Source organism: Amphiprion ocellaris, chromosome 4, assembly GCF_022539595.1.
Source record: "Amphiprion ocellaris isolate individual 3 ecotype Okinawa chromosome 4, ASM2253959v1, whole genome shotgun sequence".
NCBI classification, from domain to species: domain Eukaryota; kingdom Metazoa; phylum Chordata; class Actinopteri; family Pomacentridae; genus Amphiprion; species Amphiprion ocellaris.
In genome coordinates this window covers 38,103,762-38,130,198 of record NC_072769.1, presented here as the reverse complement: position 1 = coordinate 38,130,198, position 26,437 = coordinate 38,103,762, and the positions used below count along the sequence as shown (strand labels likewise).

Below are 26,437 nucleotides of genomic sequence, written 5' to 3'. Positions count from 1 at the left end.
ACCCACAGGACAACATGAGGGTTAAAATACTGTCATCACTGATAAAGAAACACAGTTTGACACCTTTCTGCCTTCCTCTGCCCAGTCTTGACCCCCGGCTGACCTCACACTTATAATATTCCTCAAACTGTATGAACTGGTTCTGAATCACACCCCTGCTCGCCCTGTCACTCATTCCTTCCAGCTCCTGTCATTGGCTCGTCCTCCTGCTCTCCAGCCGACAGGGGGCGGGTACCGGAGCGCTCAGGTTGGTGCAGAGGGAACATACCGAAGAGCTCCAGCCCGCTCCTTTGTGCAAACGAGCCGGTCAGAGTGAGCAGCAGCTGCAGGCGCGCAGGCCTGTGCCGCACCCTTTGTGCTCCTCCCGGGACCCAGAGCGCGGATCAGTGCGCGGATCAGTGCGCGCAGGTAACGACCAGCCCAACTACAGGAAGCAGCAGGGAAGTGCCAACACAGGTGAAGGAGACCAGACACCGCCTGTGGGACGCAGAGAAAAAGCTGGAATGGAGTCTGGGTAGAAACAGATAAAAGAAAAACACAATAGTTCAGGAGATTTGCTTTTTATTTTGGCACCTCTGTTGGTGTGTTTTTGTTAGTTTTTTTTTTTTTTTTAAATCTTTGTGCCCAGAAGGTGTTGGAAGTGCGCAGGAGGAGAGCTCAGGTGTGCATTGTTTCTCCACTCGACGACTTCTTATCAGGATATACTTGACAAAAGAGTTCCCAAACGCCAGGAGAGGTGAGTTCAGATTCCTTTAACCGGTTTTATTTTGTTGTGCGTAAAATGCCAGTAGTGTGAGTTTGAGGTGGGTGCTGCTGGCAACGACAAATGTTTGTACGTCTTATTGTTCCTCTGGCTGGAGGTCGTGACTCCCACCAGCGTGCTGAGGCATCTGCACTGTGTCAAAGTAACGTGGAAGGAGTCTGGAGTTCATTGCAGCCTGAACATCCTCAACACTTTATGACTAATGATTCTGTCTTTTAATGTAACGCAGCAACTTTACCCTCCACAAAAGCAGTCTTATCTTTCCTCCACGCAAGATAAAATATTTCATTTTCTGTCTTGCCTTTTTGCTGGATTCCTCCACTACAGCACACAGAAATATAAATAAATGTTCAATGAATAGCTTATTAATAAATAGCCTATCAGAGGTTGTCAGAGTTCATATTTTACAGTGCAGGTGTTGTCTTTTTTTAAAAACTAGCAGTACAATCTAATGCAATCAGGAGAAGAACAGCCCAGCAATAAAGTGTGCAGTTGTGAAGGTTGACCTGTGAGGTTTTGTTGACACAGTTACAGAGTGTTGATTCAGCTCTGTGGAAGTTTTGTGACTGTGAAGTGATGATGTACGTTAGATTAAAGGTGTTTCAGTTTTACTGCTTACATTTACATCAGAGAGGGGGATAGAAAAGCAAGATAATTAAGGAGGATTCATTTCTATTAATGGCAAAGCTCTCTTTAAATGTATTAATCATTTGTTTATGAAACATTAAACTAATTTATGTAATTTTTAGAGCAGCAGTCTGCCACACAAAGAAATTGAGTTTGTTGTCAAAAGCAGAAAACGGTTATTCTTTAGATCAGGGATGTTGGAACCAGCAGGATTCTGGGGCATTTACACTGAACAAATGATTTAAACAATGGTCATTTAATTGTAGGCTGATAGTCTCTGCTCTGCATCACCTGTATCTATTATATAATACAACTAATATGCAGCCAATCACTGGTGGAGCTGCATATCCAAATCAACTAAAATGTGTCGGTATCAACAAAAAGATTAGGCAAGTGGGGAAAAAATACAAAATGATCTCTTGTGTGTTATTTTAATGTTTAAGTGGACGAGTCTGCAGACATCAGATGAAGGACAGAGACATGTACAATGAAATAGTGAGGGTGCACAGCCACACATCCAGTTCTTGATTTAGTTCTCAAAGATGATTCAGGAGTTAGTGCTGCTTTTCTGAACCAATCAATTGGACGGTAACCAATAAAGTCCATTGTCTAATTGGTGCAAAAAGAAGTGCATAGTATGTGTCAAGCCCCACTTTGAATTTGCTTTATAGGATGAAGCTGCAGTAGGCAGAAACCTGGGGGGAAAAAGTCAGAATTTGAAAACACACCTCCCTCCTCCTGCAGCTCCTCCCTCCTTCCTTGTTGTGTTTGCCTCCCACCAGATGAGCAGATAGTCGATAGTCGTGCTAAAAGTCAACATTTGTTTTTGGCTTCACAGAGGATGCGAACGCTGTGAGTGTAAGTCCTCACTGCTCTGGCTGAATAGAGTTGTGACTTGATCAAATCTTCTGTAACAGGCTAGAAAACAGAACTAAGAGGAGCTGCAGAAGTCGAGTTTCCTCTCAGATCACTTCAACTACAAAGTGCTGAAAGGTTCGTATGAAAGTTTTGCCTAATGATGCCTAAACAACACAGCTTTCATCATCTCTGATTATTTATCGAGTTAAATTCTGAAGAACACAGACTTTAAAACTAGCAAAATGAAATGACAAATCACCTGAACCTCAGCCAGTTGCAGATAGCTGATGTATTTATTCTGTTGTTTCTCTACTATCCATGGAATCTGAATAAGGATAAGCTGTAAAATAACTACCAGTTTTCCTAAAGTAATGTCTTTAAAATGCTTGTTTCCTCTCCAGCAGTCTAAACCTCAGAGATTCAGTTTGTAATGATATAGAATGGAGAAAAGCAGTAAATGTTGACATGTGGGATGCAGAAAGAGGAGGTTGTTTGAAATGAGGGTTGACTTTGGAATGATTATCTTAATTGTTGTTGTTAGATTTTGTGTGAACTTGTTTACCGTCTATAGATGTACTGCATTATGATTGAAAGAATTGAACCTGCACTGTTGTTTATGCTGTAGCCAAACGTGAACCTCGGCAGAAATGCAAACACATCCTACAGCGATTGAGATGGCATGAAATTAAGCTTATAGCATAAAACAGCTGTCTAAAAACAAGCAGCTTTATCCGAAGTTTACCTGAACAAAAAGTCTCAAAAATGACAAACGATCAGATCCGGCAAATTTAGTGATTTTTGACACGAGTCTACTTGACACGTGTTGCCATGTTTGCACATCGTCTTTATTCATGCAAAGATAATGCTTCTGTGAAACAAAATGATTATCCAATAAGCTGTAACTGTATCTGGTTTGTTCATAATGCAGAGGCAGGAGCCGGTGTTCTGTCAATGCAGTCATAAGCTACTTTTGTTTTCATAGCTTCACCAATCCGTGTACAGACTCAATATGATCTTTTCTCTCCTCTTTGTTGTAGGATTTTTGGTAAAAGTAACGTGTTCAACGTTTTTTAGCTCCGACTCCAACATGATCCGCTCTTTTTCAGCGACTGTTGTTGGAAGTACATGAAGAAACTCTGCTCAGTGGAAGAGAAAACCCCAGAGTTTACTTGTATTTTGGTGTTGTGATTGCAGAACGACAACGACGCATTAGTGCACGATTCTCAGCACTGAAACTGTATTCCTCTGACGTAGGCTGTGATGAGGGCTCTGCATAGTTTCAATAGAATCAGCATCACGGTAGCTTGAGTTGAGTTTATGACGATTATGAAGAGAACAAGATGATTAGTTTCTGAAAGGAGCTAAGATAAGACGCCTGTGAGTCGCTGAGGGGAAATTATGTTGTTATTCATTTACTGAAATAACCTTTAAACACCTAAAACGCGTCAGGTGAAACACCTGCAGCTAACACAGAGCATGTCTCACACTGAGAAACTGGAGAGGCTGTTTTACTGTAAAAATGAGAAGAAATGACTGTATTATGATTATGTGATTTACCTATGCAAGCCTAAAACACATATGCCAGGTGCATAGTTGTTTTTAAATGATATTTTTATTTCACGTCTATGACTTCAATGGATTTCAATAAGGAAACTATTTTTAAACGACCCCTAATTACAGTAAGTCTGATGCAACAACAAACCACATATTCTGCATTCATCAGAATGTAAAACGTGAGACAGGAGATGTGTAGTTTGTGGTTTTTTGGTATAAACATGTCTGCTTTTTAACAGGAAAAAGACTTCTCTCTGTAGATCAGCCACACTGGCTTTCCTGTGTGATAGAATAGAGGAACTGTACATCTGTGTGATTAAATGACTCAGTCAACACTTTACATAAACCGATTACACCCAGAGTGACAGCAGCTCCTGTGAAGTTGAGCAAAAGTTCCATGTTTCTGGTACGATCACTGCCTACTCTGCAGTATTTGTGTGTGTGAACAGCCTTTCCTGTTCCAGAGAAGGGCTGGCTGCAGTCGATGTGCTGTTCTTTCAGAAAGACAGATGGGAGGAGGGAGGAGACACTTGGGTGTGGCTCCTCTGGTAATGACCGGTTTGCATTCAAACTGGTGTTTACTGATTCAGCCCAGTCCATTCACACACAAACACTAACGTGATGCATGAACACATCCAGTCATGCAAACACATTGGAGCCACACAGACTGGAAGAACCACAGTCAACTTGTTGGAACCAAAAACTTGCAGCTCGTACGCTAAAAGTGCAGGTACAGGGGAATACGCAAAGTTTGAATGAGTCTGTGAGTGTGGACAGATTTCACAGATGTCTCTTTAATTGTGATGTAAATGACCTGCGGGGCTCACGTCGAGGACATGGTGTCGGCTGAGGATGTGGCTGACAGATAAAGACACATGCAGGATTTCACCTGTGCAGCACTGAACTTGCTGTTTGTTATTATGTGACCTGTGAGCTGCAGAAACCATAGCTTTCAGATCACTTGACTGCGTTGCGATGAACAAAGGTCATTCCCCTCCAGGTACACACCGACAGTCAACACTTGGATGGTGTCTGAAGCAGTTATGACAAAAGAAATTGTGTCTTTTTTTAAACAAAAGCCCTTTACTAATCAGCCTGTTCCTATATGTGGACGAACATTTACTCTTCCTCTTTTTGTGCATGTTGTATGGCCTGTGGGGCTGGTAACAATACCGCTTCAGACTCAGCACTAACAGTACTTTTTCTTGGCTTCTTTAGGGAATACAGATTATTTTCCTACAGTACCCTTTATATTCTGAAATTGTAAAGTGTTGTCTGAACCCAAGCAGCTGTATGAGAACTTGTAATGAAATAAAGTATAGTTTAAAGTGGGTAAAATTTATACATAAATAAACAGCTGCCTTTAAAGTTTAATGGTTGGGGATTATTGGTGCCATCAGTGTTTTTGGCTGAAAAAGGCTTTAAAAAGAAATATCTGCAGCGGTCCAAAGTGACTAATGGCAGGTAGATAGCACCTGTCAGACTAAAAGTTTGTAGTGTTGTTTGAAAATATGACATTAGAATATATATGGTGTGTTTTGCATGAAAGTTGAAGTAGTTTTCTTATTTTGTCCAGTGACAAATGGAAAGCATTTTCATCTGCCTTCCTCCATCTTTAATCAGCTCTCTGTGGTCTCAATCTGATTGGTTACATGCCACAACTAACAGCCACTGGAGGATAAAAACATGAAGTTATTTTTGAATTGATTACTAATAATCGGTATCAACACTGGAAAAAAAACACTGGCCAAATTTCACTACAGGAGAGACCTGATGTTCTCTGCAGTTTGTTGGAAATATGTGCATATATCAGCATCGACAATCGATCAGTCTTGGTAAAAATCCACTATGTTAATAAGATTGCTGTGATTCAGTCTGAAATGACACGGCCATATAGATGGCAACTTTTTGCACCTTAGTTCTTTGTTTGCTGCTATGGACACTTATAGGTGATCTAGGGGGGAAAAATGTAATTGCGAATTTTCTTACAGACATTGCACTTTGTAGTCTAATCTCTGACAGTCAAGTTTAGTTCAGTGTTCACTGTTCAACAGATCCAAAACAAGCTGTACCGCATTAGATAACATCAAAACCGTTACTGTCACTCAGGGAGGATGACAAGACTTTAGAAAAACACTTGACATGACAGTTTAAACCGCCTCCATTGCGTGTTTGTTACATTGCAGCCTAAGCGATTTGCTAAAATTGTTGTTTCAGTTTTGATCTGACATCAGGTTTCAACCCTAGTTATCAGTGCAGCAACACAGTGATCCAGACAAGGAATGCTCTGATATGATGCTACAGACTGGATTTTTACCAAATTTGAACAATCACAAGAAATGGGCTGTTTATCAGTGTAAAAGATGACAGAATTCAGCTGAGTGTCATTCAGTCATGGTGGGCTGCAGACAGTTTTAGCTTCACAGCCGTCTCTGGAGTACTGCTGCATTACCACCTGTGACTTTATGATGAACAGCTTTTTAAAAAGGACCAAAATTGATTTTATTTCATGCATCCATCTTCTTTATTGAAGCCTGGTGCAGACATCACCCACAGTGCAGCCAAACCACTGCATGCCCTGACTCCAGTTTGTAGCATCTGATCGATGGCTCATGTCTCCAACAAGGACAGCAGAACTCCGGCAAAACCTAGTCAGACTTTCCCTTCCTCTTTTCACACCACGCGTGTGAGAACTTATGCGTGATGTCGTTCACTCAGTTTCAGTCACGTACCACAAATGTTTTATTTGTACTTTAATGCTCACCCAAGTGGTCCTCACGTTTTCACTGTTTGACCCTTTCACACGCTTTCACCACAGTTTTTTCATTCAGCTTTCCTCAATTGTTTGTAGTTGCTTTAATCAAACCCTTTTTCTCGCACTCGCGTCTCATCATTTCATTCTGGAGCCTCTAATGTTCTTACTCTCCACATTTTTCCGTTTTTGATTTGGCATTTCTTTCCACACACCCTTGGTAGGAGAGTGGGTCATTGAGGTTCCCTCCCTGTGTGTGTGTGTGTGTGTGTGTGTGTGTGCGTGCGTGCGTGCGTGCGTGCGTGCGTGCGTGCGTGCGTGCGTGCGTGCGTGCGTGTGTGCGTGCTTGTGTCGTGCATGTTTGGATTGAGATTGAGTTACATAGCTGGATTGTGTAATTGTGAGGTGTGTCTCTGCTGTAAGGCGCTGCTCTGCTGTTTCCATTGTTGAGAGTTGAACTTGGAGCCGATGCTGCTGTAGTGTCGTCGTGCTGCGCTGGCCTTCGCAGGAAAATGGAGAATGTGTGAGGGAGTGTTGTTGACTCAAAACGCTCCGTGCAGCCTGTGCAAGTTTACCGTAAATACAGGATTAAAAGCTTGTTGTTGTTGGCCACATTACCAATGTGTGTCTTGAAGTGAAGGTTGAGTTTTTCTCTGAGCTGTGGTTAGTTTGGATTACAGTCACACAGCCTCGCGTGTTCGTGTCGTGACTTGTCGGGCTGAGTCGATGCTACTTACTGACTCATTGGTAATAAGATAATAGGGATTCGCTGTTGCTGCTTAATCAAGTTTTTCTGGCTTATGGAAATCAAAATTCCTTTAAGGTGTCATCTTTGGAAGGCTACATTTACTGTGTTTTTAGTCCTGTGAGGTGCAGAATATGCTGTAATTCACAGTGAAATTAAAGAAAAGCACAATACAAGATACTCTGTTTTGTATTAGTTTAGTTTTTTATTATTAAAATAGCAATTTTCTGCATTGTGAATAATCTAGAAGGCTTTTTCTAAATGCTCTAATAAACATACAGAATCATCACAATGTCCTAGAGCCCCAGTCGATGGTACTAAATGTCTGATTTGATGTTAACAGTGGTGTGAAACTGAACACATTTATCCACTGAGATTGAACCATTACCTGTCTGATTAATTATGTGTATCTGATGCAGCTGCCGCTCTCTATCTGTAGTCACATCTCTGTCTGAACGACTTCTCATCCTAAGTAATAGCCACTCAGCACTGAAAGATGAATGTGAAAAAGTGGTAAACATTAACAAACAGCAGCGTTTTTTTGGAGGTTTTCAGTTGGAGTTTGTGTTATTCTAAATTTTGACTCCAGGATTTTCATTTTTATTGCAGCTGTATATTGGTCTTGATTACTAATAATCAATATTCACTCAGAAAAAAACAGTATTGATCAGCTAATAGTTTTCCACAACAGGAGATACTTGATGTTCTCTTAAATTAGGTTGAAAAAATATATGGATTTTGGCAAAATCTAACATTGTGCATGCCTATTGTTGAGACCAAGCAGTGGCCTCTACTACAACTACACATGGGAGGATAAATTTCCTTTTTTGCTTCTATGGACACATTTATGTTGGTTTTGAGGTTTGTCACCAGTATTTTTTTTTTTTTTTTGCAGTAAAACTTCAATTCAGTATTCATTGCATGAGATACTTTAAACTAGAGTTTGAGGAGTTTGTGCTATTCTCCATTTTGACACCAAGATTTTCATTTTTACTACAAATGTTTTGGTTCCACACATCACTTATCAGTCTCCCTGATCACAAAATAAAATCAGCATCTGTATCTGTAAAATCATATCATTTGACTCCTCTTCCAAGATGAACCCAGATAACCGAAGCAGGGCTAAAGCAGGTGTATTTTAATCACTTTTGATCATACTAACTACGTCTCATCAGAACCAGAACCTTCTTTTATTCTGCTTCTCCGTTTTGTCAGCTTCAGCCCACAAGTGTTGCAGTGCTGCTCTGCTTCACCACGACTGGCCCTGCAATACATTGCAGCATTTCCCTGTAAAGCTGTGTTTGAAAATGAGTGTGTGAAAAAGTATTTTGGGTCACTGAAGGCTGACTGTTCAGACTCAGGGGTTGGCACAATACACAGATTATCAGTACAAAACACGCTTCCAGGTGGCAGTTTCTCATGTTTGATCAGCACTGATTTTTGTTTTCAGCCACAAATAAAACTTTGTGGTTGTCAGATTTGTGTGCACTGTACAAGTTAAGCACAGTTGTGTAGATTTTTAGTCTGTTCCAGTGACAAAAACATTATTGATTAAAGAGCAAGAGTCCAAATCCACTGTTGCCCAGCTGCATTGATCACCTGATTTAGTTATTTTTATGACTGATATTTTGAGAACTTGCATTGAAATCCTGCCAGATGTTTGTGTTTGCATCTCTACTAAGAAAGCAAATGATTCATTTTTCCACAGATTGAACATCCAGTGTCCAGACAGCTGCACCGCTTTGGCTGCGGACTTCAAACTGGATCCCTCCAGTGCTCACCTGTCCAGCTCCAACCCTCTACAGCCGGACAGTGTGAATGCTGCCTTAGTCCTTCCCCTCTGCTCTGTCTGCAGCGCCGCCCTCCTCTCTCCTCTCCTCTCCACCTCCTCTCTGATCCCACATCCACCTGAGGTCTCAGCATGGATACAAACACTGAGGATAAAGAGGGATGCTACTACAACCAGACTGTCAAATTTTTCTATGAGGAGAGTGGCAAGAACATCAGCGCCCACTGGCGCAGACGTGACTATGTGATCGTCACTCTGGGAATGACAGTTTGCTTCATTGTTATCTTTTCCAACCTTTTGGTCATAGCGGCCATTTTTAAAAACCGGCGCTTTCACTTTCCCATCTACTACCTGTTGGGTAATCTGGCCTTGGCAGACCTTTTCTCAGGTAACATTGTTTTGCTTTATCTGATTCTTATTAATATTGTAATGAGTTAAGTAACTACACAGCAAACACAGGCCTAATTTACATTGTTTATTATTATTAAACATTAAGCAGTGATGCATTTGGAAATTATCTAAATTCAGTTTTTGCAAGGCGGGTGACATAATAAACAAACAATAAATGCTGCCTTTTCTGTGCAAATTCAGTCAACACCAAACCATTAAGTTATCATTAATCAACTATTTAAGGTCATCTTTATCCTACAATAAGTTATGATCTCATGAAGGACTGTTGGTCATATAATTAGTAATTTTTGGCAATATTGCACCTGTTGGATTTCTGTCATACTTTGATACAAAGGGATATTAAATTGTATTCCAGGTGCTGTTTAAAAGGCGTCAGTTTGAACTTGGCATATTCCCTGATCTTTCATCCTGTTATACTTCAGCACAGTAACCTCTTAACAGTTTAGACTGCAGCTCTAAAAAATAAAATCTCTCCATACTGTCTGTTAGAAAGTATTTCGACTGGTCAGGGAACCAGACTGCCTTCTAATCAGACCATGGTGCTGTTGATAAGGTGAACATGACGAGGTTATTAGGGTTTCACCACACTGCTATAAACTACGATCACATTGAAAGGTTTTTAAAAATCAAAGGCATTTTTAGACATTTTTTATTTAACTCTAACTCAGCTTAGCTGATTGATGTCCAACTTGTGAGACACACCATGTCTTTCAAATATCAATCAATCCATCAGAATTTATTTATATAGCTACAACCCCACAGCTGTCACTGAGCCTGTAATCACCCTGGAGAGCTGATGGCTGTAATTTCTAATCTGTCTGGCTACTGGTAATTGTGCCGTAACACGTGTCTAGATGCTGCTGATGTGTGGGCTTACATGATAAACAAAGGCTCACATTTGGATGTCCATTATAACTGTGGTGCTAATGTGACAAAGGGCTCCGTCTGTTCCTCTGAAAAGAAGGAAATGCTCCTTTAATTAAAGCCTGACTGATGCTGGGTGTTTGGGGCCGATGCTTGTATCAGTGAATACAAAAAAATCAGGATAATCTATACGTCAGCCGATATGTAGCTATATGTTAGAGTTGGATTGAAAGGGGAAGATGATGGGATAATTTTTTAACTCTCTCAGATCTGGAATGAAGACAAGGTTGTAAATGCTCCCAGGGTCTAAGAATAAGACTAATTCCTGGGTAGGTTTTCTAAGAGTTAGACGAGGAAGAATCTGGGGTGCCAAGGAAATCACAACGAGAGGGATAACCTCCTTAAACGGTGGTAATTTTTGACAGTTTGGTCAATATTTGTGCAAAACTTCTGTCACAGAAATATGAAATGCTCTTATAAGATGCATTTTACATTCAAGTTTTTGCACAAAGTTACTTTTTTAACAAAATCTTTTTAAAATTTTTCCCCTTATGGTTTTTTTGGGGGAAAAAAGATGCTAAAGTAGTTAGCATCCTCCCATGAAGACAACACTTGTCACTGCAAAACCGAATGCTCAGCAGTGATATGTGCTCTGCTACATGTGCTGCAGGTACATAAACAATGGAGTTAGACATTAGACACAGTGATGGCACTATTTCCCAATTATTCTGAGCATTTTCATTTGCTTTATGTTCAGTAAAAAAAAATTAAGATATATATCTGTATCACAGATATATTTTAATACTGATATATGTTTGATAGGCCAATACTGGCTGACGATATCGACCAACCAATTTATCTCTCTATAGTTAATGCTTAGAGTTCATTACTTCCAACTTCTTGAAATATAAAGAAAAAGTTATAAAATGAGTGAATACAACCTTTAAATTTATGACATTTCTTATAATGAAATTAGTGAACTTATAAACGCAAACCATGAATACAAAATTAGGTTTATTTAGACAGTCAGACTACATTCGGAGTTTCTCTGAATACTGTCACAATCATTTTAATCCAGCTTGTACTCATCACACAGGCAGTGAGCAGCTTTCCTGAAATACATCAGCCTCCCTATTATCATATTCTTCATATTGCATGTAGAGACGTGGAACAAAAGCTGTTTCTGTCTTGTAATGCAGATAAATGAATACACAAACTACACCTTGACCTAACATGTGTAACACGGTGAAGTATGTATTACTGTAGTAAAACTACCACTTTCCTCTCCCCAGGTGTCTCCTACCTCCACTTGATGTTTCATACCGGTCCCTGGACCATTCGGCTGTCCAAGTACCAGTGGTTTGTGCGTCAGGGCCTGATCGACACCAGCCTGACAGCCTCGGTCCTCAACCTCCTGGCTGTCGCTGTGGAGCGTCAGCAAACCATCTTCAACATGCAGCTGCACAGCAAGATGAGCGCCCGGCGTATTTTCGTCATTATAATCGTCATCTGGCTGTTGGCAATAATGCTGGGCCTGGTTCCCACCATGGGCTGGCACTGCCTGTGCGACCTGCCCAATTGCTCCACTATGGCGCCGCTGTACAGCCGCAAATACCTAATATTCTGGGCTGTTCTCAACTTGCTGACCTTCTCCATCATGGTGGCTGTCTACACCCGGATATTTCTCTACGTGAGGCACAAGAGCAAGCAGATGTCTCAGCACACCACCCAGCAAAGACACAAAGATACGGTGTTCAACCTGATGAAGACCGTCTCCATGATCCTGGGTGAGGACGCGCACACAGTACATGCACATGACAAAAGCTGGGCCGGAAACTGAAAACGTATCGAATCCTACGTTATAAATACCTTTTCTGACACTCCTGCAACGCACCTGAAAGTACAAACAACCTGTCGCTGTCAGTCAGCATGCGCCTCTGTGGCTTTTACTGCAGCAGAGAAATTTACAGCCTTTAATTAGCGTCAGAACCTGTGCACATGAAAAACAGGTATGTGCACTTGATATGAACACAGAACAGAATCCATGAGCTGAAAATCTTCCTCCCAAGACAACAAAATGTAATAAATGTCAGTAGTTACTTGGATCATGAAGGGGAGTTCAGTGGCCTAAACGGAGTATAATTTAGGTGTTCGTGCACTTTTTTTCTGCTACTATATACTTCTACTTGACAGTTCAGAGCCAATATTGTACTTTTTGCTCTACATTTATTTGATAACTTTAATTGCTAGTTGCTTTGCATTTTTAAATTAATAACAGAACGTAAATGCATAAATAAGGAGTAAGTATTTCTACAGTGCGGCAATGTTACTTTTACTTTAGTACAAGATCTGAGTACTTTTTCCACCACTGTAAACATAAACTGAAGATTAGTTATACATTTTTATTTATAATACAGAATATAACAGTGCATGGACCTTAAAAAAAATAGTCTGACCAAAAGAAGTACACTCGAGTTTTCAGCTGTGTCGCATGATCTTCGTTAGCAGATATCTAATATCACTTACTGTGTGTTAATATCCAAAAAGATTTAGAGTTTTTTTTATTTCTGAATTTTAGTTCAAAAGTACCAAATGGTTTCTGAACTACTGGAGGTTGTTTGTTAAATAAATTTTTCTCAGAGATGTCAATTTTCCATTTAGTGGTCAAAAAAAAATCGGAGTCGTCTACAGGTGCATCTAAATATGTAGTTATATAATATAGGGAGTTTATATCTGTGTATGTCACCTGTTACCAGTTTGAAAGGCATCTGATTCATAATCTGCAGATTATTTTCGTTTCTTTTAAGTTTTGTTAACAAAGAAGCTGACTGATTCCACACATCAGTCACCTGCTTACACTCACGTTATAAATGTGCCACTCCTTTAACCTTCATTAGGCAAAATCTAACAGGATACACATGTTTGTTTAGTCGAGATATTTTAGATCGTGGCAGCTGTCAGGAAGATTTTTTGATGTGCAAGGCCTTTTATCAAGAGGACTTAGTTTACTGTAAACTGTGGTGGTCATCTTGCAGCAGGAACCACAGTGACCTTCCTTTGTAAATAACTTGGTTAAAACTGGTAAAAAATGTGGAAAGGATAAGCATTAAAGAGCCTGAAACTGTAAGTAATGTTATATTATGGTACATATTTGTGAATAAATCAGCAATAATCAAACTTAAAGTTAGAAAAAATGCAAAATTTATTGATGAATTAATGCTCAAAAACTCTCCACACAGATAAAATAGATAAACCTGTATTATTTTGTTTATGTAGACACTCTTGTCTTCTTGTAGTGAGCTAAACGGAAACTGTTTCTTGAGGGATTTTAACTGTAAAAACAAGACTCATTTTGTTCATAGTGTGGGAGTTCCAGTTGTTCAGGGAAATCTTCAGCCGGATCTTCACAGAATGAAAAGACAAACACCTCCAGCCTCCTCAGCTGGTGACTGCACACCTGGGCTGCCATGCAGGCTCTTCTCTCAGCCTGTCTGGGCTTGTAAAGCCAGACGTTATTGCCCCCTCGTATTCCCTCCTTGCTTTCTCCTGCCAGCGCCTCTTGTTTTCTGCAGAATCAGCCCTGCTAGTTTGCTCCTCTGCCCTCTTTCCCAGCCTCCCCTGCTCACACATTTTGAACTTTCGGTTAAATTCTTCAAAATGTCAAAAGAAAAAAAGGTTTCACGTCTTTCTTCGGTCGCTCAGCAGCCTGGATTCAGCCCCTCTGGCATGTGAGGAGGGTGAGGAAAGCCCCGAGCGCGCCCTGACAGGGAGCTGCATAGCTCAGTTACTGTGACAGAAAACAGCTTCGCTCCTGATGACACCACTGAGAGTGTGTGGGGGGTGAAACCTTCCATATTTGTGAGCAGCAACTTGAGGTTTTTTTTCCTTTTCTTTTCACCTTGAGACTGAGGACGTTCTCTGCAAAGTGGCCACATTTTGGCTGTCTGTCACGTCTTCAGGTTGCAATTTGAAGGTCAACGTCTAGATTTAGATGTGCCGTTAAGCGTGCAGTTGTGACAGTTAAGGTTAGAGGTTGGAGCGCGTTTTCTCTCTTCATTTTAACATTTCCATCTACAGCCTGTACATGTGCATATATTAATGCTGAAATGTGTGTACATAGTGAATTCCTGAGCTGCCTAATCAAGTATTATGATAATGAAATTTGATCATACAGACTAAACCCACTCCACATGCTGACATGGTGTGTGTGTGTGCGTGCGTGCGTGCGTGCGTGCGTGCGTGCGTGCATTGTCCACAGAGGAATTTACAATGCATTCCCCCTAAGCTACCCTCTACTTCCTCACATTCTTTACAACTCTGTTCATTTTCTTCCCTCCGAGTAACTCCTTCTTTATCTCTAACTTCTCTTGTTGATTTCCAATGTTATTTCAAGTCTTCTAATGACCTTATGTACCCTTGATCTCCCTCCTCCTGCCCCGTCCGCCCTCTACAGGCTGCTTCGTGATCTGCTGGACGCCCGGCCTGGTCGTGCTGCTGCTCGACGGTCTGGCCTGTGAATGGTGTCAGGTGCTGCGCTATGAGAAGTACTTCCTGGTGCTGGCTGAGTGCAACTCCTTTGTCAACCCCATCATCTACTCCTTCAGGGACAAAGACATGAGGAGGACCTTCAAGGAAATCCTGTGCTGCCTGTGCCGGCGGAGCGAAAGAAGTGGGGGCACCTCTGAAGTTCACTTTAACTCCCTGGAGCATGAGGTACTGTCCGAGAGCACCGGAGTCGATGACAACAATCACAAACAAAACAACCACTCGCACTAAGGACTTTTTATTATATTCCCCTGAAATCACACAGACTGTACACAGATGATGATGGTGATCTGTTTCCCACATAGGCTACAACCACGACAACCGTGACGTAAGAGTGACGTATTTATTGGTTTTAAAAGCCCCTTAAAGGAAAGAAAATCCTTGCAAAACATTTAAAATTTAAAAGTGTGGGTCAAATTAATTAGAGGAACACAAAAGTAAAAATATCCAGGTTCAATTGAATTGAAAAAGGGACATTATTTTTTCAAAATTATTTCACCTAAAGTTGCTATAATCTGCAGAACTTTATCCCAGTTATGATCTCACTGTTTAGCAGTTCAACTGCAGCTTTATTTTATTTGCACACAGTGATTTATTGGTGGCAGCCCAGCACAATATTTTAAGTTATTTTTTTGGCCATTTGTTGGCTTTCTTATATAGATATAGTTGAGAAGCAGATAGGAAAGTAGGGAGAAGAAGACATGCAGTAAAGGGCTGTGAGCTGGAACTGAACCCAGGCCACTGTGTCAGAGACTATAGCCCCTGTTTATGGGTCACTCACCCAAACAGTTGAGCTATCTGGACACCCATATTCAGTATTGATTGGAGGAATGCTTCCATATTCCAGAATTGATTAAATCCAGTGTACATTAGTGGTTAATATCATGCACATTTCTGCACAAATCTCTCTAAAACTGATGCTTTCAAATGAACTTTGATGAGTTGGTCCATCTGTCTTTAACACGGCTCTGTCACAGCCCAACTCTTCCATTAAGTTAAAGGTGCCACATTACCTTTGTAGATCGGACTCCTAACTGTAGCAGGGTGACCTCTGATTTTTTGGCTCAGTGTCTTTAGTCTGCCTTACAGCTGTTATTCAGCTGTTACTGTCTGGACCAACTCTGCAGTGATGAGGAGAGGTGTTGTCATAATGCTCCATGAACTGGCCCTTTATTTACTCTTCTGGGGAAGTGATCATGATACACGACACTTAGAAAAGGGTTATGGTGAAATTATGGCCTCTTAGACATTTTGTGGCTGATTACAGTAACAGGATCACTTCCGTTGGCATGTATATAACAGTGGCTGCATGCTGGTATTGTTCCTTCTAACATCCTCACAACATTCACATCTGTCAACAACTACCAGTTCCTCCTGCACTTTAAAAGTTAATTATTAAGAAAATTTAATTCCCAAGGAAGCAGACTATTAAATTAAATAAGATGAACTCATGCTTAATATAATAAGAATGAGTTTTCACTTAATGTCTTCCAGTTGCCCAGCCCTGCTCTGCACCACCTTACGCCTAACACAAGAACTGGTAGAGACCAAAACCAGAGCTAAAAGAGACGTGCTCAGACACAAGCATGAATCCAAGTGAATGTTGTTCCGTAACTACTGGATGTGTAAATGAGTAGCTGTCTGCCGGACTTAACTATTTACACTTCCCACAAGTCACCAGAAATGTCTGTGGGTTTAAAAACTGCATAATCAGAGGCTAATTTTCTACCTTTTATTTCTGTTGTTAGTTCCTAAGCTGAGGGACTCAGGGTCAGTAGAGTACCTCAGTTATGAGTCAAAGTGGAGCAGAAATGGCAACAATGTTTGGAGCATAAACACAGATAAAAATTAGTTTAAACTGTGCACTTTAATCTAAAAATCTTCAAACAAAAGATGATCGACTTAAAAAAAATATATATATAAAATTGATTGCACCTGATTGCAGTTACCACAATCTACAAAATAGATTCGTCATTAACCCTCTGCTTGATCAAATATAAACAAACGCTCTTGTGCTTTTTAGGCTCTGTGTGTTTGTATGTGATGGCCAAGACAGTGTGTTAAAATCTGAAAACTCTAAACTCTGTTGTCCTGCTGCATCACTGCACTGACTGGTACAGGGAAATATGTAACTGTTCATTAATGTTAACCGATAACCATGTAATGCCTGTTTGTCTTACTTGGCAGCACTGCCTGTAGCACGAGCACATGTTGTTGAGCTGTGTGCGGAGCTAAAAAGCAGAATTTCCATAACCGTGTCGGATGCCTCGCGTCTTATCATCTGATACTTCACACTCATGTTTCACAGTGCATCTTGTTGTGTGTTTCCTTCTTTCACTTCCTCTCTCCTGCTCAAATCCAGTCAAAATAAACTCAGGGTCACAGTACTGCAGACTGTGTCGCGTCGCAATTGTGTCTGTAGGAACTTGACATTGACAACTTCATATGATAAAGCAACATACTATATGTGCATTCGTTCAGCAAGCATAGTCTGCGTAATAGAAAGAGCTAGATTGCTCTTTCATTTGTAGTTTCAGTTCAGCTCACAGCTGCAGACTTGTGCTCTTGCGTCAAAATTAGCTGTGATCTGAAGATTTTTTAATTTAGGGGAGTAGAATGTTCTCCTCCTGGACAAATCACAGACGTGTCTGCACTTGCTATGTCTGCTTGGCCTCATGTTTGTGTTGCAAACTGTTCTCACATGCTAGTGTAGTGTTACCTTGTTGAACGTGAGCTGACTGTTCTAGCTTTGTGATTGTACTCTGTAGTGTGCGATGTGTCAAAACGCTTTCACCTGGTTTCAGTACTGGGTCTGTTCTGGCTGATGCTGCTGTCTCTGTGGTGCATCACATATGTACATCAGGTAGTGATGCAATGATACATGATGGAAGTCATGTGCAGCTGCAGCTATGATATCTCTGATCAGCTGCTATGCCAGTTATCCACTAAATGTTAGCTAATGGTAATTTGTAATTTCTTACAGCTCTACTGAGTTTTTCTGTCAGAAAACCTCAAAGTCAATCAATTCTCAATAATATATCAATAAAAGGGAAGCAAATTCGCACTTGATATTTATCTGAATAACTAAATGTAAGCATTAGCTCATTATCAGAACTGTTAACAAATCATTTTTTGTTAATACCAAGTCAATTAATTGAGTGTAGCCTAACTTTGCTGCTTCTTTCTAACTTGTCACCAACAATATTGATTATTTTTTACCAGCAGGTTTATCAAGTGGCTCCTTCTGCTAAAGTTGATGTCTTTACTAGAGGACCATTTACCTTCTGAACCCCAAAACCTGCTGCTGGGTTTGAAAGGGATGTTGTATTTTTTTTAAAAAATCATCAAAAGACACCAATTTTCCAGCCAGAAACTGTAAAAGCACAAAGAAACTTCTGCTTTTTTAAAGCTTTCTGACAGTCCTTGAACATATAACTTCCATTTAAATGTTAAACCAAATCTAAGCTAAAAGTTGTGATACTTTATGATAAAATCACTCTATTTTGCATATCTTGTATAAAAATTCTCCAAAATGAAATATTTGTTCTAACCAGATTCTGTAAAAAAAAAAAAAAAAAAAAAAAGAAAGAAAAAAATCTAAAATTGTGCACTGTGCAGCGCAACCATGAAGCCATTAGTGGCTTAGCTGCAACAAACATTCATGTTGCAGAACTTGACAATATTTGGGTAAACTACACACTACACAGAACAAAATAAAAATGAATAAATGCTAAATTATACTGTACAAAGGACATTTTTGAGTTCCCTCTACTCTACTCTCTACATCCAGAAACTGCTTTGAATTCAGAGGGTTAAACATTTATATTGAAGCTAGGATGACTTCTTTACTGTCCCTGCTGAAGAATGAAAAGTGAAAAAGGGAAGTAAATGATTTCTGTTCCAGGCGCTGCTACGCTTTTTGGTGGACATGGATTAGGGCATTTTGAGTAAAGGATAAAAAAACCAGTCCTTGCTTCTGTTATGTTTGTAAAGAAAATATGAGTATTTTATTTTGATCAAACCAAAATCCCCCCTTCCTGGAGAAATTCCATATTTGCTGTGGTTCACAAAAGTATTAAGAGTGCAACATGCCTGCTCTGTGGCTACAATGTGCAAATATAACATGAAATTTTCAGTTTGTATTATCAATTTAGTCTCAAATCTGATCGGAGCCCAGTTAGTAGTAGTATCAGGCAACAACTGCTCTCTGCTTGATCATTTCTCTACAACAAACAATACCATTCAAAAGTTTGGGGTCACAAAGAAATGCCCTTATTTTTAAAGAAAAGCATTTTTTCAATGAAGATAACATTAAATGAATCAGAAATCCAGTGTAGACATTGTTAATGTGGTAAATGACTATTCTAGCTGGAAACAGCTGATTTTTAATGGAATATCTCCATAGAGGTACAGAGGAACATTTCCAGCAACCATCACTCCTGTGTTCTAACGCTGCATTGTGTTAGCTAATGGTGTTGAAAGGATCATTGATGATTAGAAAACCCTTGTGCAGTTATGTTAGCACATGGATAAAAGTGTGAGATTTCATGGAAAACATGAAATTACCTGGGTGACCCCAAACTTTTGAGCGGTAGTGTATGTGTGCAAATAATCTTTCTTTGTGCTCAAAATGTGCCTCATCATTCATGCAGATATGATTCCATGCATTTGTTTGTTCATTCAGACAAGATGTCAAACTTTCCATGAGTCAAACCTTAGCAGAACATCAACAAATGACCTCGATCAAACTCCTCAAATCCCATAAAACAAGGTCTTTATGGCTTCGCTGCCCAGTTTTTTTTGGAATTCCCCAAATGCCTGGAATTATACTGTTGTCTTATGCAATAGTTACTCAGTTTGTACTGACCGCAACATTTCTGTGCCATGTGTGCAGTTTCATAATGTGTGTTAGGTTGTGTCCTCGCGTCTTAAATCAGTCCAGATGTGTGCTGGGGATTAGAGTGGGTCATGCTTCTTGCCACATTTCCTCTGACTTGTTACTCTGGCATGTGTGTATGTTGGAAGCATGCACTCACACAAACACACACACAGGAAGTGCAGTCCTGAGTGTGATGTTTGTGTGTCTGTGCACATGCACATTTGAATGTAGCAGTGACTCCCAGAAATCGTGTTTTATGTGTTTTTTATCAGTGTCATTAAGACGAGAGGGCGGGCCTGTGGGGAAACAAAGGCAGAGCAGAGCTGGTGAGGACAAATCCTCACCGCGTGTTCATAGTAAAATATGCAGTGACTCATGCTACTAACAGGAAGTTCGGCCGAGAACGAGCAAAAACAAATAATTACCTACAGGATCTTCTCAAGGGACTTTCATTACAAGAAGCTGTTAAACGGATGACACTATGTTCCAGCTATTATTCTTTGTTTTCAGATAAGTCTGTGTTAACAGTTATTTTCATATTATAGGCAAACTGTTGGTATTTTTCAGACAATTCAGAAACATTCTTATATTATTTTGGTTTTATTTTTGTACAAACATTGTTACAACTAATATGAATAAATGCACAATCTGTCTACATCTGTGGTCATGTCTGTCTGCTTGCTGTGTCTGCTTTCCATTGTGTTTGCTTGTTTGTAATAACTGGTGAGTTTTACCATCAGAGACTGTGTGGAAACTATCTGTGGGATAATAATGCTTGTTTTCTCTCAGCTTGTTTCACTCTTTTTGCTTGTTTGGACATGACTAACATGTTTTCTCTTTGTTTCTTCTTCCCCTCTTTTTTCTTCTGTTTTTGCTGCACCTAATCTCCATTTTTCATTTCCCTCTTTCATCCTGGTGGTTTTTCCATCTCATTTCAACTCTTGCCTCACACTCTTATCTCTCCACCTCTGTCCGTAGAAGTCTCATAGCATCGAGCCGATAGAGAGGAGCAATGGGACGCCTCTCATCCCTGAGAAGAAGAAGACATCAAAAGACGTCCCTGCCTCTTCAGAAAGCTGGAAGTAACTCAAACGACGATCAGTGTTCAGTACGCTCATGCTATGCATACACACACCTGACAGCAGAAATCTACCGATCTGTGTATGAACCACATAAACAAGCGCTCTTCCTCAGCCAGCAGACTGCTGTGGCAGGAATCAGAAAGGATTTATTTTTTCCAGTTGGATTTCTACCTCTGCTGCCCTTGGTCTCATGAAGCCATGGGGAAAAGAAGAACTGATTGACTTCTCACATCCAAATGACAGCTCATGCATCTTCTAATTTAAACTAAAGCTCTCTGTTGTCAGCACCCAGCTGACATGAGGAGATAACAGCCCCTTCACAACACGAGCTCATTTCCTGGTTCCTGATGAGAAACAAATGATCTGCCAGTTTTTCCCTGAAGGGACAGCGGAAGACGAAGAACACCTGGAACAAGCTTCGTGGACGAACTGACTGGAAACGTGTAGACTGTCGCAGAGCATGTGACGGCGGAGCGTCGGCAAGTAAGGAGTCCAGCAACGGCACCTGTACAGTCAGCTGCCTGCTTATCACCTGATGAAGTGACATTACCACAGCTGATGGCATAATACAAGTTTTATTGGACAGTAAATCCTCCTTCATGGATATTATATTTCAAGATAAATCAACAGTTTTTGAAGTTGTCGTGTGATCAGAGGCATTCCTGTTGTTTAGTCTCCTCGCTCTTGGGTGGACAAAATAAGAGAAACACCCGGCTGTATAATGAAATGCAGTTCAACCTCCAGAAAATGATCATACAGCTGAATGAACCAAGGGACTGCAGATGGAAATTAGCTTAAAGCTAACTCTGGTGCAATATGCCAAATGGAAACATTTATGTTTAATATTGTACATGGTCCCTTTTTAAATAAACTGATAATAATAATGAACACCTTCATGGAGGGAGGATTTACAGCGTTGAAGTGTTCACTGGCAGCTGGGTGTTTATCTAATAGTTGGGAACCTGATGCTATCAGAGCTCATTTATGACAAAAGAAGATACGAGTTTCTGTCAGAGGCCACTGCAGCTCAGAAAGGTCAACGCCACTCATTGATAAGGCTGTAAGGAATTGGAAAGTGGAACTAATGCTTTGTAAGTGGTTAATGCGTTATTGATCACGCGTGGGTTATTATCAGCCTGACATTTGGGTTGCCAGATTGGGTAACTTGCTTAGTGTTTATTCTTCAGTTCCCACATTAGTAGACAGATTGGTCATTTGCAGAGCTGCAGAGCAATTGCATGAAAATTCGGTTTCCTAAAAGCTGCTGCTTGAAGCCTTTTACTGTTCAAATGGGTGCTGTTTTTTTGTACCCTTTTTTTTCTTCTTAATTTTAAAACTGCCACAGTCACGATGTCAGACTTAATCAATTTACTGGATTTTAATTTAGAGCCATCAGTTTTAATTAGCTGTCAAGATAAACACACACAACAGACTAAAAAGTGGATAAACTCACAATGCTGATTAAATTGTTCATAATATGGTAACCCAAAATAATTTTTCATTCATGGATTGTTATTAGTGTAAACATAATATTTATTAACATTAATAAAGCCTAAGCTAGAACATGAAACACTGTTACAGCTTATCTGCATTTGTTCGGTACAAATCAAAGCCATCTTGTTGGGTTAGCTTGCTACAGAACTGTATATGTTGAATATTTACTCTTTTTTGCTCCAGTGTTTTAAGTGTAAAATATATGTGTTAAAAAAATATTGGCTCATTTCTGCCCCTCATTAAGTGGATGTTTTCTTGATGTTTATTAGTAAATACGACAGTAAACACACTGTCTTGTCATTTAAAAGGCTTTGGTGGTTACTGCGGTTTGGTTTGGGAATCTCCTCCATGGTGAGAATCAACTGTGGTTAAAGTTTGTTTCTTTTTTTGGTTCACAGACAGCAAATAATGCTATAAGCTGTTTCTTCGTCTTGTCTCTGTACTTCATTGTGTATTTTGTGTGTGTGTGCTGCTGGTATTTGCATCATGTAAACTGCTGCTGTACTGGCACACAGCATTCCAGTGTAAATAGTTTGTGATGTACAACTTTATTTATGATCGCATTCTGACAGTAGATAATCTTTACAGTATGTATTGCAGGTGAGCAGATTTGCCATCAGAGGCAAATAAACAGAACAGGAGCTCATGTTTGTCGTTTTCTACTAGAATGATGTGTACAAATTATCTTTTTATGAAGCATGACTAACTGAACAAGAAACATGAAGTTTTGGCTGATTTGTTGTAAATATCAAGTAAAACTGACATCAAAATGTTAATGGGAGGGAACTTTTTGGATGTAACATCATGTTTTGTATCTCGCTGTGATCATCTACTCTCATTCACTCTGTGATGCCATTAAAAAAACCCTTTGTGTATCTTTCTCACTCTCCTTGCTGACATGTTTTCTTCAGTCTTTCTGCCAAATTCAAGGTCGTTGTCCGTTTGCTTTGGATCCAGTTGGACGAAGGGATCTCATGATATCACTGAACTTCTTCTTGGACACTTTTGCCTCATTTTCTTCCGTCAGGTTCACAGAGGGAGGAACAGGCTCTGGTTGAGTGCCAAGCCCTTTTTTGTGTTCTTGAGAAAATTTCCTTTTTATCTGCTCTCCGACTCTTTCCAGCCCGCCCTTGTCCTTCTCCTTCCCTTCCAGTGAAGCATTTTGAATGGACTCCTTCCGTATGTTACCAAGAGAAAGTATTTTCAGTGATATCGGCACTTTCTTGTCTGTTGTCAGTGAGAATCTCTTCTTGGAATGTTTTTCCCTCCTCCGTTTGTCCAGACTCAGTTTATCTAGTTGCTTCTTCAGCTGCTTGCGTTTCTTATTGGGTAGCGCCCCCTTCAGTTGATTCATGGCTCTCTTCAAAGGGGACTTCTTCTTTTTCCAAAAAAAGATTTTTTTAAAGGCGGAACCACCCATACCTGCAGGAGGAGGAAATACAAGATAAAAAATACAAAGATTGTTCTAGAGGCCAGTCTGGTTTTTCACAACAGAGCAACATTTAGAAGTCTGAGAAAGAGCTGAATATGTGGTTTAAATTCCCCTCATTTAAATGTGTAGTTTGTTGCACAATTTCAAGTCGTGATTAGGTTTTCAAGGGACTGCAAAATATTTTGTTGTTATATCTAAAATGATTAAAGCTTTTAGAAAAATCCAAAATGTTTTATTTCACTGAAAATTTCACAGGGACAAAAGGAAAACTGAGATTCAGAACATATAAATTCAAATTACTTCAGTGTCGTAATTCCTGTAGAATTTTTAGTAAGCGGTCAAATCTTGCCTGCTTGTAAAATTTTAGTTGTCATTGCTTATCTTGGCTTTCACACAAAAGATGATCCAGAGATCTAGTTCTAAATGAATAAACATTATTAGAAGACAATTCTGCTATCAAAAATGCAAGCCTAAACCTATTTAATCTGGAATGGTAAAAATATCTTACCATAAAAGTACATATGGGTTACAGTAGACTTAAATCAGTAGATTTTAACTGACTAAAACAATAGCACAATAACTAAAGAACCACAGTGCAATATGTCTACACAGGAAATAACAAAAGCATGAACTAAGACATTTGACAAGCTATCAAAAAATTAAACAACTGTAAAAGTTCCAGTTATTTTTAAATCTGAAATTATCATGAGATTATTATGAGATGTATCATGATAATTATGAGCCTAAATGTGCATACACACCTTGAGTCTTCCCTGTTGTTGGTCAGAGTAGAAGCTTTGGTTGTTTCTTTGTGTTGTTCGCGTTGAGCTTAAACCTGAGTCTACAAATAAGGAGCCTGCTCTCCTATTATGAACATATCTGATGAAAATAGATCAGATAGCACCACTGACTTTACACCTACATGTCTCCAAGAGAGATCAACCCAAAGACATCTTCATCCCTCATTTCCATGATCATTTCTTCCCTATGTGCAGGGACGCACTGATCACATGAGGAACTAACTGGAAGACCAAACTGGTTCTGTGACATTCTGTTAAGCTGACGCTGCTTCAGAGACACCAAACATCTGACTCCTCCAAAGTCCACTAACACCTTCCATGTATGTATACGGCAGGTTAATTCTATTACTGTGAACTTTTCCTGTGTGGTGACACTCTTTAAATGTAATAAACCTTTTCACGTTTCACTTCAAATAAAGGAACATTCAAGGAGAACAAAAAGCAGATGCCTGACAATCAGAGCAGATTACAGCCAAACTAGACTATTGCTACATGGTTGGTCCATTTTTACGACCTGAAAGCAGGTCAACGCCCAGAATATTTAACCGGGTTATAGCAAGGTTAACAAAGTTAAATGTCATGTTCTCACATCTGAATCACTAACAGACTCTAACAGCCACATCTTGAGATCTCTTTTCCTTTCTTTTGCACTTTGCTAGATTTGCTTCTGTGTTAATTTCAGCGGTAACTGGGTGCAACTTCAAGTATCAGTACTGTTTCTCTCCAGCAGATTAATGTAATAATGCATGAGAATGGAGCTCACTGAGGTAGAACTCACTCTCAGTGCTTCATTTTCACTCTTCTTCATCTTCTGCTTTTATTCCTCTTGACTCATTAATATGAATGTCACAGCAGAGAAACCAAAGCAAAATTATTGCTCCTGTTTCCTCTTTTACAGCAAATATTAGTTGAAATTAGAGCTTATTCTTGTTGCAGACATTATTGCATGAGAGCTGTGCACATTAGAGGCACATCCTGCTGTTTCCTGTTCGGTGCATGTCGCAAAAACATGATAAAATACAAATGTGACATTATAATCAAAGTATTTTATTTTCTGTTTGCAAATAATTCTTCAATAAATGTAGGGTTTTCTGGGCTTGCTGAGTTTTGTTGGCTATTATGTAAAACCTAAGCTCAGCAGCAGTTTGACCGCTTGACTCTGAGTCACATATTGCTGATGCTTTGTTGTGATTGTTGAGGTTTCCTTGTTTCCTGAGGTTTTCTGACCATGCATGCACATAACAGGATGTTGCAATGTTTGTGTGTCACCAAAAAGCTTTAACGGGCAAATTTTTTACTGCTGAAATTGGCAATTCAATTTTGCTGCTGTGTATAGGTCGTTTTTTCATTACTGGAATGCACTGTAGCAGGAAACTTTCCACTGTCAGCGCAACATAAATACAGACAGTGGTTTATTTTAGACTGATTTGGTATAAAATCACAAACAAAGCTATGCAAGAGGCTCCTTTCATAGTATACACAGCTAGTAGAATATGCTATAGGCTTTTAATTTTCAACATTGAATTACATTGTTGTGATCTGTAGGATAAGACATTAGATAATCAATAGTTAGAATATATATGATATGAAGGATGTTCACGTAAATGACCAGTCATGCTAACTGTACTGCTGACTATAAATTTGTTGAATATCACCACATATAAACTCTTAAGATCAGCATTATATTATGTACATTTGATTAACCCTGTGTGCTTGGAACCATTTGCAATAGTCGCTTCAGTGACCAAATATGTTGACATTAATGAGCAGTTTGTCTCTAATAAAGTTACATTTACTCTCAATATGTTTCTATGTTTGTGCTCTTAACTTGTTCACTCTTAA

General features: G+C 39.7%; 1 protein-coding gene and 1 long non-coding RNA gene across 3 annotated transcripts; one reads left to right on the top strand and one right to left on the bottom strand.

The window, feature by feature from the left end:
• Positions 1 to 279: 279 nt before the first annotated feature.
• Positions 280 to 23,243, top strand: LOC111570907 (lysophosphatidic acid receptor 2-like). 2 transcript variants are annotated; one of them, XM_035949818.2, is made up of 5 exons: positions 280 to 736; positions 9,008 to 9,476; positions 11,656 to 12,150; positions 14,817 to 15,076; positions 20,766 to 23,243. In XM_035949818.2, the coding sequence occupies exons 2-5, from the start codon at positions 9,221 to 9,223 to the stop codon at positions 20,871 to 20,873; spliced, it is 1,119 nt and encodes a 372-aa protein (XP_035805711.2). In that variant the 5' UTR covers positions 280 to 736; positions 9,008 to 9,220; the 3' UTR covers positions 20,874 to 23,243. The 2 variants fall into 2 exon arrangements, with proteins under 2 accessions (XP_035805711.2, XP_054865844.1); XM_055009869.1 differs by lacking the exon at positions 280 to 736 and adding an exon at positions 2,228 to 2,383.
• On the bottom strand, positions 22,893 to 24,822 carry LOC118470535 (uncharacterized). The gene is made up of 2 exons (XR_004847636.2): positions 24,557 to 24,822; positions 22,893 to 23,785 (listed from the first exon to the last, which is right to left on the bottom strand). It is a non-coding gene; the product is annotated as an uncharacterized LOC118470535 (long non-coding RNA).
• Positions 24,823 to 26,437: the final 1,615 nt, after the last annotated feature.

Bases quoted from the DNA above. Each gene is read 5' to 3' on its own strand.
- LOC111570907 (XM_035949818.2), top strand. From the start codon at position 9,221: ATGGATACAAACACTGAGGATAAAGAGGGATGCTACTACAACCAGACT. The intron at 9,477-11,655 runs GTAACATTGTTT...TCCTCTCCCCAG, and splicing joins CTTGGCAGACCTTTTCTCAG to GTGTCTCCTACCTCCACTTG. The intron at 12,151-14,816 runs GTGAGGACGCGC...CGCCCTCTACAG, and splicing joins GACCGTCTCCATGATCCTGG to GCTGCTTCGTGATCTGCTGG.